At 41.2% G+C, this 16,608-nt stretch overlaps 2 protein-coding genes across 3 annotated transcripts in view; one reads left to right on the top strand and one right to left on the bottom strand.

The window, feature by feature from the left end:
- Window positions 1-16,608, bottom strand: part of si:ch73-389k6.1 — a 778,105-nt gene that overhangs the window by 96,612 nt on the left and 664,885 nt on the right. The window lies entirely within an intron of this gene.
- LOC101886924 (NACHT, LRR and PYD domains-containing protein 3-like) overlaps window positions 1-16,608 on the top strand; it is a 50,480-nt gene that overhangs the window by 2,849 nt on the left and 31,023 nt on the right. For both annotated transcript variants that reach the window (XM_073948157.1, XM_073948156.1), the window contains 7 exons: window positions 708-821; window positions 2,140-4,035; window positions 6,902-7,075; window positions 12,289-12,462; window positions 13,070-13,243; window positions 14,611-14,784; window positions 15,612-15,658. In XM_073948157.1, the coding sequence (XP_073804258.1) occupies window positions 708-821; window positions 2,140-4,035; window positions 6,902-7,075; window positions 12,289-12,462; window positions 13,070-13,243; window positions 14,611-14,784; window positions 15,612-15,658 (2,753 nt within the window). The remainder of the gene's footprint in view (window positions 1-707; window positions 822-2,139; window positions 4,036-6,901; window positions 7,076-12,288; window positions 12,463-13,069; window positions 13,244-14,610; window positions 14,785-15,611; window positions 15,659-16,608) is intronic.

Here is a 16,608-nt window from a genome sequence, read left to right as displayed (position 1 = left end):
ATTGTGAGCTAAACTAAAGTGTTCCCGATCTCCTGCCATAAAGATCTTTTCCTGCACACTTTCCCCTGCTGTTTCTGTGCTGTACTGATCAGCCATTCCTCTGATCTGAGTCTGTTTTCACTGAAGCGCAGTCATCATCATGTTGTGTTGGCCTCATAGATGCTGCTGATCAACACATTTGGTTTCTAGAATTGATATTTCTCGAGTTCTCCTGCTCATTCAGTCATGATAGATGATGGTAAATGAACTTGTCTTGCTGTCCTCAAAGTCTGGACTGGAGCTCTGCAGACAAACCCCCGATGAGTGACCTTCTGAAGACTGAGTGATGAGGAGGAGGATAAGAGGAGCTGCTGGAGGCGGGAATAACAGTCAGCTGACACAGTGCAGTTTATACTGCTGCTTATATAGTCATGTGATGATGATTGACACGCCTGCATGATTAAGCTCCTCCCACACCTACACTGTCAGCTTCATTCAGTGATTTGATGATGAGTTTCAGCTCTAATCTGCTCTAATAGTGCTGCATTTCTGTTGGGCTTTCTCTACTAGAAATGACCCTTGATCAGTGTTTGCTGATATTTTCCCCATTCAGACAGTTTCTGTTCAAATATAAAGGAAATTAATTTGTGTTTTTGTAAAATGAAGAATGATTAATGTCAGGTGTGTGCAGTGTGTGCAGCGCTGAACTTTTATCTTCTCTGTTTTAGTTCAGTTCATCAGAAGAGAGCAGAAGCAGAGCCCAGCTGTGTGTCTATGAAGAGTGACGCGTCTATGGGTGTACCAATAACATTTCAGAGTGAAAACACACGACCTGCTGTCAGGTAGATCATCTCTAAACACACATGATCACACTGCAGCATTTATATGATCCTGTGTTTCTAGAAGATCAGACATTAACAAGTGTTACATTTACAGGATACTTTAAAACTGAATGTCCACACACTCACATCTGATCATTAGTGTAGGACTGAAGTAGAAATAAGGGACTAAAGTCTCAATACTCAAACTGTTAGAGTTAGTAGAGTGAGTTTACAGGCTTATACAATAGTCAGCAAAGTGTGGGAAAAGAAAGAGTTTTAGACACTGTTGATAAACAAGTTGTGTGAGACAAACACACCACATTTCACCTGATAATTATGGTCAAAAGAGACTCTGATTTAAGATAAAAATGTATTCAGATTCTCTGGTTATTATTATTTTAATAAAGTGCAGCAAAATGACAACACTGTTACTGAACTCTGAGAGCAAACACTTGAATGATCTGGAGATTATCATGTGAATCAAAAACTATATTCATTCAGAAAATGAGCTGACAGAGGACAGAAGCAGAGCAAACACAGTCATGGTGAAGCAGTGAAAGATTCAGACAGCAGAGATGGAGATGCAGAACATTAAACAACTATATGATCACAACAACCTTCAGAACTACAGACAGCACAATGCAACACCCAATTTAATACTATTTTCCTTTATTTAAATATTATTTTTATTATTATTTTGTTATTTGTATGCCGGTTCTAATGTAATTACTATTGAATGGGCATTATCAGTGGTTATCAGCTGATAGTTATGGTTCAGTAGGGACCTTCTGCACCTACTTGTTGGCTCAGTGGGCAGTTATCATCCATCCACATATACTAATAGATAATAGAGTAGACTCAGATCTGTTTTTACATTACTGTGATGATTGGGTTTAGCGTAGGGGGAGGGGTAGACATTAATAAAACACAATTTATGTGGATTTTTTAAATAATGTAAATAATTATTGTTACTTAAAGCCGTATGTGATCTATAGCTGATTAACCATGTGGATGGATGATAACAGCCTACTAGTAGAAGCAGAAGGCCCCTACTTGCCCATATCTATCAGCTGATAACCACTGATAATGCCCATTCAGTCGAGTTAAAAACATTCGAACCGGCATACAAATAACAAATAAATAATAATAATAAAAAATATTTAAATGAAGGAAAATAGTATTATAACTAACTTTACAGTGATCAGTGTGTGCTGTTTAGTTAAATCTGATTAAATCTGTGTATTGTGTCTCAGCTGGTTCAGAGAAAACACACATGACTTCACTAGAGGATCTTTACACTCGCACTCATTGACTCTTTGTGTTGTTGTTGTTCCTGCAGTGTGGATGGAGATGATCAGACTGGAGACCTGCAGCAGGATTCACTCCAACCAGAACATGATGAACTTCAGAGAGTCAAAGAGCAGCACAAAACCAGCATGAAGAACAAGTATGAGAGATTATTTGAGGGAATCAACCATGGAGAGACTCAAACCCTCCTGAACAGCATCTACACACAGCTCTACATCATAGAAGGAGAGAGTGAAGGAGTGAATGAAGAACATGAGGTTTTACAGATGGAGAAAAGAGCCAGAACAGAACCCTCACAACACACTCCAGTCTACTGCAATGACATCTTTAAAGCCTCAGCTGGAGCAGGACATGAGGAGAAGATCAAGAAGGAGAAAGCCCAGATCAAGACTGTTCTCACTAAAGGCATCGCTGGAATCGGGAAAACCGTCTCTGTGCAGAAGTTCATTCTGGACTGGGCCGAGGGAAAAGACCATCAGGATGTAGATTTCATGTTTGTGCTTCCATTTCGAGAGCTGAACTTGATCAGAGATCATCAGTACAGTCTTCACAGACTTCTGCTGGACTTTCATCCTGAACTTGAAGATCTGGAGCCCAAGATTTATGAGCAGTGTAGAGTTGTGTTCATCTTTGATGGTCTGGATGAAAGCAGAATCACACTCAACTTTTCAGATGAGGAGAAAGTTTGTGCTGTGACTGAATCTTCATCAGTGGCTGTGTTGATGCGGAGCCTCCTGAAAGGAGATCTGCTTCCCTCTGCTCTCATCTGGATCACCTCCAGACCAGCAGCAGCCCATCAGATCCCCTCCAGATACATCAAGCGTCTGACAGAGATTCAGGGATTCACTGAGCCTCAGAAGGAGGAATATTTCAGAAAGAGAATCAGCGACGAGCATCAAGCCGGCAGAATCATCTCCCACATCAGAAGAGCAAGAAGCCTCCAGATCATGTGCCACATACCCGTCTTCTGCTGGATCTCCTCCACTGTGCTTCAGAAGCTCCTGGAAGAAGATGTGAGTGCAGAAATCCCTCAAACTCTGACTGAGATGTACATCCACTTCCTGCTGATTCAGATCAACATGAGGAAGCAGAAGTATGAAGAGAGAGATCCAGAGAAACTCCTGCAGTCCAACAGAGGAGTGATCCTCAAACTTGCTGAAGTGGCTTTCAGACAGCTGATGAAGGGCAATGTGATGTTCTATGAGGAGGACCTGATTGAGAGCGGCATAGACGTCACTGACGCCTCGGTGTATTCTGGGATCTGCACTGAGATCTTCAAGGAGGAATCTGTGATTCATCAGAGGAAAGTCTACAGCTTCATCCATCTCAGCTTTCAGGAGTTTCTGGCTGCTTTCTTTGTGTTTTACTGCCATTTAACAAAGAACAGAGAACCGCTGAGGGGGATTTATGATGAAGAAAATTCACATAATCAATATCTACAGTCCAGCTCTGAGAAGTCTCTGTATGATCTGCTCAGTTCAGCAGTAGATAAAGCTGTCAGGAGTAGTAATGGTCATCTGGATCTGTTCCTGCGGTTCCTGCTGGGCGTCTCACTGGAGTCCAATCAGAGACTCTTCCAGGATCTGCTGACACACATAGAGGAGAGCTCAGAGAACATCAGGAGAGTCACACAGTACATTAAAGACGAGATCAAGAGAGATAACCCTCTCTCAGCTGAAAGATCCATCAATCTGTTCCTCTGTCTGCTGGAGGTGAAAGATCAGACTCTGGCCAGAGAGATTCAGGAGTTTGTGAAATCAGACAAACACTCAGAGGAGAAACTCTCTCCTGCTCACTGCTCAACAATCTCCTACATGATTGAGATGTCAGAGGAGCCGCTGGATGAGTTAGACTCTAATAAATTCAACACATCAGATGAGGGAAGACGGAGACTGACAGCAGCTGTGAGAAACTGCAGAAGAGCTCTGTGAGTATTCATTGATTGATCACAGAAGACACACATCAGTCTGCACTGAAGACTCAGATCAGTTTAGTGAATCACTGCCCTGCTTTAACAGAAAATCTTTAGCTGGCCATATCGTCCCCCTGTGAGATCGCTGATACACCATATTACTGCATGGGGACGCGGCGGCAGTGTTCTGTTTCCTTATTTGCTCATTTATTTCAGCATTTCTAAACGTATTTAACAAACTTTTCTTGACTTTTTACTCACACAAACAACATTTGTACTTATTTAATAATCTACTTCATTTGCTTTACAGCTTATCCTGGAAAATAACTCAAATCCCTGTAAATCCCTGTGCTCCTCCAGCTGAATAGGACATTTGTTGATGTGTATTTGCTCAACTCTAACACAGTGTTGCTCTTGGATAATTGTGTTTGTTTTCTGATCAGAGAAATAGTGTAATTTTAGACACAGTATTGCCGTCTCGCCGCAGACATGCCTCTAATATTACACTTACTGTAGGCCAAAACACTAAACTTTACACTGAGCTCAGTAAAATGCTCTTTGATTAGTTATTAATAATCTGTTCAATAATTCAGTACAGTCATATGAATGGGGAAATACAGCTTTAGTTTAATGTAGATTAAATAAATAAATAAATAGTATATTTTAAATGAAATAAATATTCTTGTTCTGAAAATGTCCATGTGTCTGGAGTAGGGATGCACCGATATGGATTTTTTGGCCGATACCGATAACCGATAAATCTTCAGACTTGGGGGCCGATAGCCGATAATTATAAATATTTTAAATTGTTATATATATATATTATTATTTTTTTTTTTCCCAGAGATGGGTTGCAGCTGGAAGGGCATCCACTGTGTAAAAACTTGCTGGATAAGTTGGCGGTTCATTCCGCTGTGACCCCGGATCCAGAAAGGGACTAAGCCGACAAGAAAATGAATGAATGAATGTTAGATTTTTATACAGCAAAGTTCATAAAAGATTGAACTGCTCTTATGAACTGAACAGTCTATACTCAAAGCAAAAAAAGCTATAACTTCAAAATTGCAAGGTGATTATAGACCTGTATTCACGATTTCACACAAATCAGCATGCAAAAATGATTTCCTTTTCTTCATAGCAAATTAACATGCAAGTTGATTGTTGCAAAAAAATAATAGTTTAAATAACAAAATGGTATTTAATTAACAAGCAAGTTAAATATATTTAAATAAGATGAAAATGAAAGAGCTAAATACTGAATCCAGCTCAAATGGTCATGAATAAATGATCTAGTGCCGCATTTTCTAAACGTATCTCTGTATTTAGCTGTTCGCTTGTACGGTGGCTCTGAACTGTCAAAACACCTCTGATAAAGGCTTTTTCGGACATGACATATTTGTAGATGTGTACATCACTGTAACATGTCACATGTAGGCGCTGCTTGTCAATCAGACAACGCTTCTGCGCTCGTTCTTGCCGTCAATCGTGGGAAAATGATGGATGAAAAGTTTATGATAAAGCGCTGAGAGTTTTACTCAACTGTAGAGGCAGAGTTGCCATCAGAGTCAGATTTTGATACACAAACCTGCATTGAGCTGACTTTATGACAAACACAGAGCAGAATATAAAGACAGAATGAGCGGCTAGTTAAGAGCCCCTTTGACTGGATTCACCTCTCGCCTCTCCCCCGTGCTACGGTGCTACAGTGTGTGTGTGTGTGCGTGTGTGCGTGTGTGTGTGCGTGTGTGTGTGCGTGTGTGTGTGTGTGTGTGTGTGTGTGTGCGCGCGCGGTGACAGCTCTCACGCGAGCTCGTTATAATCAATATGAATATTCCGATCAAACTGAATACTATCTTACATCAACAACACATGACCAGCAACACGTTAATAATAACAAATAATCAGATTACAAACAACCGTTATGTTTACACCTGTTGTAAAATGTGCTGGTCCTTCAACGGGACTGGGCTGCAGTTTGGGGTGTGAGTGAAGCGGAGGGAGAGGAAGAGAGAAAAGAGGAGCGGTTTTTTCGCTATGAGACCATTTTCTGGGATGTTCCCTCTTTGGTGGCTTATTTGTTGTACCACACAGAAAGTAATAAATATTTTGGACCAAGTTACATGTGTCCTCTTTAATTCACCAGCTGCAACGAAAAGAGTTCACCCCGAAACTAACATTACTCGGCCCTGGAGTAATAAGTGAATCTCCCCTGATATCTCTAACACAACAAAGAGACAGAGCAGGAAAGGTTTACACATGTAATATTATTCCTAAGGTGATTTAAAGCAAAATCCACAATGACCCTCAATCAAGCATATCTACAATGATGAGGAACGTGGTTACTTACTGAGTTATTAACGCACAGCAATGCCACGTGAAGAAAGGACGGACTTTGAAGGAATAAACAGTGTGAGGAGAGGTCTGTACAATTACGTAATTTATCGGCTTAAATATATCGGCCTAATTAAGACATCGGACCGATAACGATAATCTTAAAAATAGCGTTTATCGGCCGATAACGATATAGACGCTGATATATCATGCATCCTGGAGTGTGTCAGCAATTCCTGCAGTTCATTACAGCTTTGAGTGTGACTCCTAATCCAGTCCTCCATGGGTTAATACATTTGATTTCCAGTGATCATGTCTGTGTGATTTTGTTGTCAGCATATTCAACTGTGTAAAGAACAAAGTATTTAATAAGAATATTTCAGTCATTCAGATCTAGGATGTGTTATTTTAGTGTTTCCTTTATTGTTTGAGCAGTATATATATATAGTTTATTTCCAGTGTTGCTTTTATCACTGTAGACTGAACTCATGGACACTCAACACTGCTCATTTCTCACTGCTGATTGTGTTGCTCTTTGTCCTCTACACAGGCTACAGCGCTGTAATCTCACTGTTCAGTGCTGTGAGAGTTTGTCTTCAGCTCTACAATCCTCAAACTGTGTGCTGAGAGAGCTGGACCTGAGTATCAATGACCTGCAGGATTCAGGAGTGAAGCTTCTCTCTGATGGACTGAAGAGTCAACACTGTAAACTGGACACACTGAGGTAAAATAAAAACATTTCCATCAAATAAATGCCGCCACAAATGACTTTTCCGTTGTGAAATGCAGTAAAGTCTGATGAGGTAATGAGCATATGCTGTGATGTATTTTATTCCTGTTTATTTATTGTGAATATTTCATATTTAATGTGAAGTCAAATATGAGAAACCCTGTTTATATCAGATATAATATTGCTCTTTAGTGTCATTTCTGCTGAAATGATCATTGATTGGTGTTCTTTGGTGTTTTTGGGGCGTCTCTAAATGAGCTGTGTTTCTGCAGATGTTCAGCCCATCACTGAGTCTCTTTATTTACTGATGTTCATGTGTGTAAAGTTATATTTGTCATGAGAGTAAACTCTTCATTCGTTTCACAGATTACTTTTTATTAAACAGACACGCATGTACAACGCACTTCCTATCAACTCTCTCATTCACTTTCCGGGTTAACCCCTTTGACCCCCACGGGGTGGGGTTACACCAAACAGGTACAATATGATTGGTTAACATAATAAACTGGTTTCCCACATCTTCCCTCTTTAGAAAAGAAGATCATGTTTCCCACTTTTAACACAAACCCTAAACATTGGTTTATGTTTAACAGCATACCCAAATTAAAGTGCAACAACAAGCAATGATATTGTTTTTTTTTTTTTTTCATTAACTCAAATCTTAATTCCTTTCTATAACCTGAAACAGTCCAAGAAGTCTAAGTAACGTTTGGGCGTTTTCACCACCCTTCCACTGGAAGTCGTAACTGGTGGTTTAGTGTCCAGTAAAGGTGTTGCTGGGTCAACTGTGTGAGTATTTGAATGTTCAGTCCCAGACAGAGCTGGTTCTTTTTCTTCCTGCAATTCTGCTTGGATTGTAGCATCTGGTTGCGATGGCATTGCTTGCAAATGCTTCCTGTTTCTACGCAGGACAGCTCCTTTTTGAGTTTGCACCAAGTACGATCTTGGTTCTGATGTTTTTTTTAGCACAATCGCTGGTGTTTTCCAGTGCTTTTCGCTGTCCAGCTTAAGAAGAACCTTCTCTCCAGGATGTAACTCGGGCAGTGTGCGAGCAGAGTGTCTCCGGTCATAATAGAACTTGTAAGACTCCTTTGCAGCTTTATCTTTCTTCTCCACTGCTTTAAGATCATTGGGTTGAGGTTGATATTTTTCCTCAACCATTGGCAGTTTGGTTCTAATCTGCCGTCCAGTCATTAATTGTGCAGGGCTAAGTCCAGTTGCAACGACCAGAGTCGCACGGTAACACATCAATGCCAGGTGAGGATCAGGTTGGCAGAGAATCCGTTTTGCAGTTTGAACTGCTCTCTCTGCAGCCCCGTTGGCTTGGGGAAAATGAGGACTTGAAGTTGTATGATGGAAATCATAGTCTGTACAAAACTGTCTAAATTCAGCTGAGGCAAACTGTGGGCCATTGTCGGATACAAGCTCCCTGGGAATACCCCATCTCACAAACATGCACTTCAGTCTGCTGATAACATTAAAGCTGGATAGTGTTTGCAGGTGAGCTATTTCAATGTCACGTGAGTGGTAGTCTACAACTACTAAGTAAGTTTTCCCATTCAACTCGCATAAATCTGCAGCAATCTTACACCAGGGACCAGTAGGCAGGGGTGTAGTGATCAGGGGTTCTTTTCTTTGTGTAGGTTTATGAGTCCTACAAAATATGCACCCTGAAACAATCCTGTTGATGTCATTGCCAAGTCCTGGCCACCAAACTGACATCTTTGCCCTCTGGCGACACTTTGCGAGCCCCTGATGTCCTTCATGAATTCGGCTTAACACTTCCTCCCTCATCAACACAGGAACAACAATTCTGTCCTCATACAAGACTAACCCATTGACAAAAGACAATGAAGCCCTGGCTGTATGATAATGACTCAAGGGGAAGGGTATGTGCTTTGGCCAACCCATGCTGAGAAAACCTATCACTGCCTGGAGATCTGCATTTAACTGTGTAGCCTTCCTAATGGAATCAAGCTTGGATTGTGACACCTCTTTAGATGCAACAACTGCTTCAACATATGCCTTCACCTCATCTTCCATCTCTGAGTGGAAGTGCCCACTCAAAGGTTTCCGAGAAAGCGTGTCCGCCACCACCAAACATTTACCTGGAACATGGACTGCCTTTGCATTGAAGCGCATTAATCGCATTAGCAAACGCTGACATCTTAACGGAGCACGATCAATGTCATACGAATTTATTAGTGGAACTAGCGGTTTATGATCTGTCTGCAGGCAAAATTCTTCCAATCCTTGAAGGTAACGAGCAAAACGCTCGCAGGCCCACACTCCCGCCAAGCACTCCTTTTCAATTTGTGAGTACCTGCGCTCTGCTTCAGTCAAAGTTCTCGAGCAGAATGCGACTGCTCGCGTCACATTACCATGAACTTGAAGCAGAGCAGCTCCCAACCCAAAACTGCTCGCATCAGCACTAACCATTGTGGGTTTTTCAGGGTCATAATATGCCAGAGTAGGAGCTGTGGCCAACATGGATTTTACCTTACTCAGAGCCTGCTCCTGGACCTCGGACCAAATCCAGACTGCATCTTTCTTCAGCAGAGCTGTAACTGGTTGCAGCACTGTTGAAAGCCCTGGCACAAATTTGCCTAAATAATTGATCATTCCTAAAATTTGCCTTAGCTCAGTCACATTAGTGGGACTAGGCATCTCAGTAATCGCTGTTACCATGGTTGCGTCCGGCTTGATACCGTTCTGACTGATGGTGTACCCAAAATACCGTAGCTCAGGTTTGTTGAAGTGACATTTATCACGATTTAATTTCAGACCTGACTCTCTGATAGTTTTCAAAACAGCCCCAAGATTCTCGTCATGCTCATTTTGATCTTTACCCCAGACTAGTATGTCATCCATGACAACTACCGTGCCTTTGTGTCCAATTAGGAGTTTGCTCATTTCCCTTTGGAAAATCTCAGGGGCCGAAGTGACCCCAAACGGCAATCTATTAAAACAAAACCGCCCTACTGGGGTTATGAATGTAGTCAAATTTACGCAGTTTGGGTCTAAAGGAATTTGCCAAAACCCTGAGGATGCGTCTAGTGTGGAAAAGACACACGCACCTGAGAGCTTGGGGGCTATATCCTCCAACGTTGGGAGAATGTAACGCTCACGCTTTACAGCCTGATTGAGACGTTTCAGGTCTACACAAATCCTAACTGAACCATTCTTTTTCACTACGGGCACCATTGGGGCACACCATTCGGTCGGTTCAGTCACTTCGGAAATTATACCCAAGGACTGCATACGTTCGAGCTCTTTTTCCACTTTAGGCAATAGGGGAAAGGGAATTCTTCGAGGGGTGGACAGACTATAGGGAGTAGCATCTGACTTTAGCTCAATTTTTACAGGTTCACAATTAAGCAAGCCAATGTCTCCATAGACATCACTGTGGTCTGCAATTTCATCCACTCTCTGTACTAGATCCATCTCACAGGCAGTGCTACGACTAAGCAAATTGTTGGCAAATGGCCCATCAATTACAAAAACCCAAAATTCAAAATTTTTCCCTTTTCTTTCAGTGTTTGCTAGAAATTTCCCCATGCAATTCACTTTTCCTCCTGGGCTTCTCACATTTATACTTGTTTTAACCAGCGGGGGGCGCTCTTGTAAGCTTTCAAACACTGAGCGTGACATGATGCTGATGTCGGCTCCGGTATCAATTTTGAATTGGACCGACCTGCCTTGAATAGGCAAAGTAACACACCACCTGTCTTCTGCAGCTGACTCATTCATTACAGAGCCCAGGAAAAATGAATCGCCAGTTTCACTATCACACACTACAAGCTCTTTGACATTTTTAGTTTTACATGCAATTGCAAAATGTCCCAGCTTATTGCATCTTCTACACCTCTTGTTTCGTGCAGGGCAATTATTCTCATTGTGTGTGTGATTACAGATTAAAGCTTTTTCCTTTTTCGGTGGCCCCGAAAACCGCTTTGAACTTTTGTAATGTCCGTGCTGTACGGCGCTCACATCAGCGGCTGTTCCACCGCTCGCATTTTGCGTCTTAATAAGCTCCGACTGCCGGGCGATCTTGACCGCTTTATCCAATGTTAGTTCGGGTTCCATTTGTAACTTCTGAGAAACGTCACGATCTGCAATCCCTATGACAACTCTGTCCCGTATTTGTTCAACTTTGCTCGCGCCAAACTCGCAGTATTCAGCCAGTTCATAAAGACACCTGACAAAAGCTTCAACAGTCTCTCCCGATCTCTGTGTGCGCTGATGAAAACAGGCTCTCTCATGAATAACATTCCTCCTGGGCACAAAATGTTCATCAAATTTGCCGACTACAGTCTCGTAATTATTTGCGTCTGAAGCTTCGGCAAACGTGAACGATCCGAATATCGTTTCGGCATCCCTGCCCATTGCATACAACAGAGAGTTAACTTGTACTTCACCGTCTTCCTTGTTCAGTTTCGTCGCGATGCGGAACCGGGAGAACCGCTGGATCCACGCGGGCCAGGTTGCAGGCTGCGCGAAATCAAAGGCTTCTGGTGGGTTGAACTTGGACATTGTCAGTTCCAAAACTGGGCGAGCTTGCTCGTGGGTATAAAGTACGATTCTGACACCATGTCATGAGAGTAAACTCTTCATTCGTTTCACAGATTACTTTTTATTAAACAGACACGCATGTACAACGCACTTCCTATCAACTCTCTCATTCACTTTCCGGGTTAACCCCTTTGACCCCCACGGGGTGGGGTTACACCAAACAGGTACAATATGATTGGTTAACATAATAAACTGGTTTCCCACAATATTCAGTCAGTTTTATATTTATTTCAGGAATATTATTGACTAATATGAAGATGTTGATGGGATTTATTTGCAATACAGCTTGTAAAGTCATATTTTCTGTCTGTTAATATTATATGAGAGTCTTGCTTTGTTTAACAAATATGAGGATCTGAATGGGTTTGAAATATCAGAAATATAAGAACAGAAATAGCAATAAATAAATCTGTCTGGCCGACTCTTTTTTGTCAGAGATCTTCTCTTTATAAAGTTTATGTAATAATGAAATACAAATGTTTGATCTTCCTCCATGTGACCATTAAAGCAACTCTGAAGAGTTAAAGGAGTCTTTTCCTTTTCCCTATGAGAAGAAATCACTTATTATAGACACTTCAATAATTACATCACACTCACACACAATAATACAGTGTCTTTTACTGTCCTCTACACAGACTACAGCGCTGTAAACTCACTGTTCAGTGCTGTGAGAGTTTGTCTTCAGCTCTACAATCCTCAAACTGTGTGCTGAGAGAGCTGGACCTGAGTAACAATGACCTGCAGGATTCAGGAGTGAAGCTTCTCTCTGATGGACTGAAGAGTCAACACTGTAAACTGGACACACTGAGGTAAATGATTCTCCACTCTACAACATTAAAAGTGTTTAGATTGAGATGGAAATGTCCAGATATATTTAAGAGCATTAGTGGAGAAACTGCAAAATGCTGCTTCTCAAATGAAAGTTGCTCTTTTTTTTAATCAGTTCAGGAAATCAGTGTATTTAATGATTATTTTATTTAATTACCTCTAAATCTTTATTTATATTTCATATTTTAATGATTATATTTATAGTTTATCTGAATTGGTATATATTTATATATAATATAAATTTATATTAAATTTATATATATATATATTTATAGTTTATCTGTGAATTGGTTTATTGGAGCAGGTTTGACAGGCTCTGATCATTTGCAATTTGCAGGTTCATGAATATATAAAGTATCGTGGTCCTCTTATCTGAACTCAAATTTAGCAGTTTTCTTACATTTCAAAATATTCAACAATATATTAGATGACATTTAATATTCAGTTTTAATAAATAACAATAGTCAATAATTCTAACTGACACTAATTCCAATAGTTTAGTCGTATTATTAACCTCATAGTTTGATTTTACATCAGATGAATGACTGAAATCACACTGTTAATGTAATCTGTGTTCTTCTTTCTCAGATTGGTCATGTGTAAACTCACTGTTCAGTGCTGTGAGAGTTTGTCTTCAGTTCTACAATCCTCAAACTGTGTGCTGAGAGAGCTGGACCTGAGTAACAATGACCTGCAGGATTCAGGAGTGAAGCTTCTCTCTGATGGACTGAAGAGTCAACACTGTAAACTGGACACACTGAGGTAAATGATTCTCCACTCTACAGATACAGTTTCATATTGGGTTACCTCATGTGGAGCCCCATTCAGTGGATTGACAGAAGAACAAACAAAACATTTACAGGGTTGTGATTTTAATCATAGCTTTAATAATGAATGTTTATCTATAAATATATTTAAAAGCTTTACTTAGTCTATTATGAAATGTTGCACTTTCAGAGCTTCTCTTTTTCCAATATACCCAAATGTGACTTAAAGTTAAAGGAATCAGTTTATTTTAAGGATCTTTATAATGAATTACCTCTGAATTATTTATTCATATTTTATATTTTTATATTTATATCTGTTGTGTCCTGGTGAAGTTTAGACATGCTCTGCTGTTTGTTCAGTTTGCAGTTTCTTCTAAACATATAAAAGTCTCACGACAGGAGTTCACCAGCATTTCTTTCTTCTCCAGTTATTCCTCTTCAGAGATCGTGTGTGTGTGTGTGCAGGCCGGCAGTGGTGTGTGGACATGTCTCATGACAGATGTGAGAGGAGAGACGAGATTATCAGACATCAGGATATCTTTAAAGGCGATTATTAATAAATATTGTCTGACATCTCCCAGTATAGCAGCCCTTCAGCTTTCAATAAATAGGCAGAGAGTTTTGACGGGGGCATTTAAAATGGTTTATTTGGATGCAATAAAGTTCATCACATAAATCATCATTTTCTCAGTTCTTTGTTGTAAACACCGAATCACCAAAAGACCAAAAGCACCGTAAAACTAGAGAAAACAAACGAATATAGAAAAATAAACAACAAACATTTACAAAACATCTAACATTTTCCAAATAAATCAAACAATAAACAAAACATCCCTCGCTCTGCTTGCCGAAGGGACACTAAAAGCTCAAGACATTCTTCCGAGCTGTACCTGTTAGCTCGTGAACAAACGTGAATTGCTCTTACTCTGCTTTGTCTCACTTAAATCCTATTAGTCTAGAGCGCCCTCCTGTGCTGACTCCAATTATGGCAAGCAAAGTGAGTGCATTAAATCATGGGCAGTTACTCCCAGCCCTACTCCTGATTACACATCTCAGACCTCTGCAACATTTGAGGAAATGTCTTACAGTCATACAACCAGCTGTAATCCTGCATCTAGGTGTCGATCATCTACAAATCACACTTATAATGTTTGAAAATCAACTACAAAACCATGTTAAGATGATGCATTATTTGTGTGTGTGTGTGCTGATGCGAGGGCTGGATCAATAAGGAGAGCTGATCAGGATGTGTGTGTTCATCACTGCTGTTGACATGAGCAGAAACAGCAGTCAGCATCTTCACAACACAAAGAGATGTGTGATTGTCCAACTGTGTGATGTGGACTATTGCTGTGTTTGTAGATTGTCTGGCTGTATGGTGACAGAGGAAGGCTGTGGTTTTCTGTCTTCAGCTCTGACTTCAAACCCCTCACACCTGAGAGAGCTGGATCTGAGCTACAATCATCCAGGAGATTCAGGAGTCAAGCTGCTCTCTGAACAACTGGAGGATCCAAACTACACACTGGACAAACTCAAGTATGTGGAGCAGCACTGGCCTTGTGCTTTTACACTGAATGGCTTTAAAAAGACACTAGAAAGCTCTTTTGTGATCAGCTTCAGTTTTCTGTGAGGGTTATGGGGTGAGGACAGACAGAAGATACAGCTTGTAGAGTATTCCAGTCATGTCTATGAAGAGCAAATCATTGAGTGTGAAATGAATCTCCTCTGTAAATGTTGGAGTGTATTGGCTCAGTTACAGTGACATTAAGCGGGACACACTGTACAGTTTCAGCATTTGAGCTGAGCAGAGAAACTTCTTCCTCCATTTCTGCTGAAGAATCCTACAATATCAGGTCAGGAATAGGGTTGGGGATTGAAGATGGATTCAGATTCTGGAATCAGACACTTGGATTAATGTTCAGACTCTTGTTCTAAAATCAACATCTGGATTCCTCTTCTCTGTGCACACATGTGTATTTTTCACTTGCTAATCTGTCAGGAACTTGGGCGCTGGCGAGCAGCTTTAATAATCTGAACATAGTTTAGAGATGGACTGCAACATGTGCTCAAAGGCTGCATGTGCTGAAGAACGATGGCAAAGCTAAGTGTGATCACTGTAATAAATGAATGTTGCAGCAGGGTGTCTCCATCAACATGAGCAGTATCTGCGCTCGCTTCACCAACAGCAGAGGAAAAGAACGCACTGTGTTACATTCATTGTGCATCCCGGCTCAACCAACAAGTGTTGTGTGTTTTAGCTCAAGAGTTTGGAGCGTGTAGCTGAGCGGCTCAGTGCTAGCTTTAGCTTATTAGCTGAGGGGGAAACTAAACAGCTCATTCTCTCCATCTGTGTGTGTTTACAGTCTGGATCATGGAGGACACACGAGGATTACAGCAGGACCACGCAAATGTAGGACTACACACACACACTCACACACACACACACATGCACACACACACACACTCTCACACGCTCACACACTCTTACACACACACGCACACACACGAGGATTACAGCAGGACCACACAAATGTAGGACTACACACACACACACACACACACATGCACACACACACGCACACATACGAGGATTACAGCAGGACTGCACAAATGTAGGACTACACATACACTCACACACGCGCACACACACACACGCACACACATACACACACACACACACGCAGACACACACACTCTCACAGACACACACATGACACACACGCATACGCACACTGGCATATGAGCATACGCGCACGCACACACACACTCACAAACTCACACACACAAACACACACACTCGCAACCACATGCACACACACACACACAGTCTCTCACACACACTCACACACACTTGAACCACATGCACACGCACATACACACACACATGCACACATATTCTCTCTCACACACACACACACACACACACACACACACACATTCTCTCTCTCTTACACACACTCACACACACACATTCTCTCTCTCTCACACACACTCACACACTCTTACACACACAGACAGACAAACACACAAACAGCTATGAACACATGCGCTCTCACACACACACACACACACAATCAAACACACACTCTTTCTCTCTCACACGCACACACACACATGCTCTCTCTCTCACACACACACACATACACGTCTCTCTCGCACGCACACACACACAAACGCATCCTCTCTCTCAAACACACACACTTTCACACATAAACACATACACACACTCTCTCTCACACACACACGCATCCTCTTTCTCAAACAAACACACTCACACACATACACACTCTCACACACACATAAACACACACACATTCTCTCTCTTTCTCACACACACACTCCCTCACATAGACAGACACA

Source organism: Danio rerio, chromosome 4 (assembly GCF_049306965.1).
Source record: "Danio rerio strain Tuebingen ecotype United States chromosome 4, GRCz12tu, whole genome shotgun sequence".
NCBI lineage: Eukaryota > Metazoa > Chordata > Actinopteri > Cypriniformes > Danionidae > Danio > Danio rerio.
This window is presented reverse-complemented; position numbering and strand designations above follow the sequence as displayed.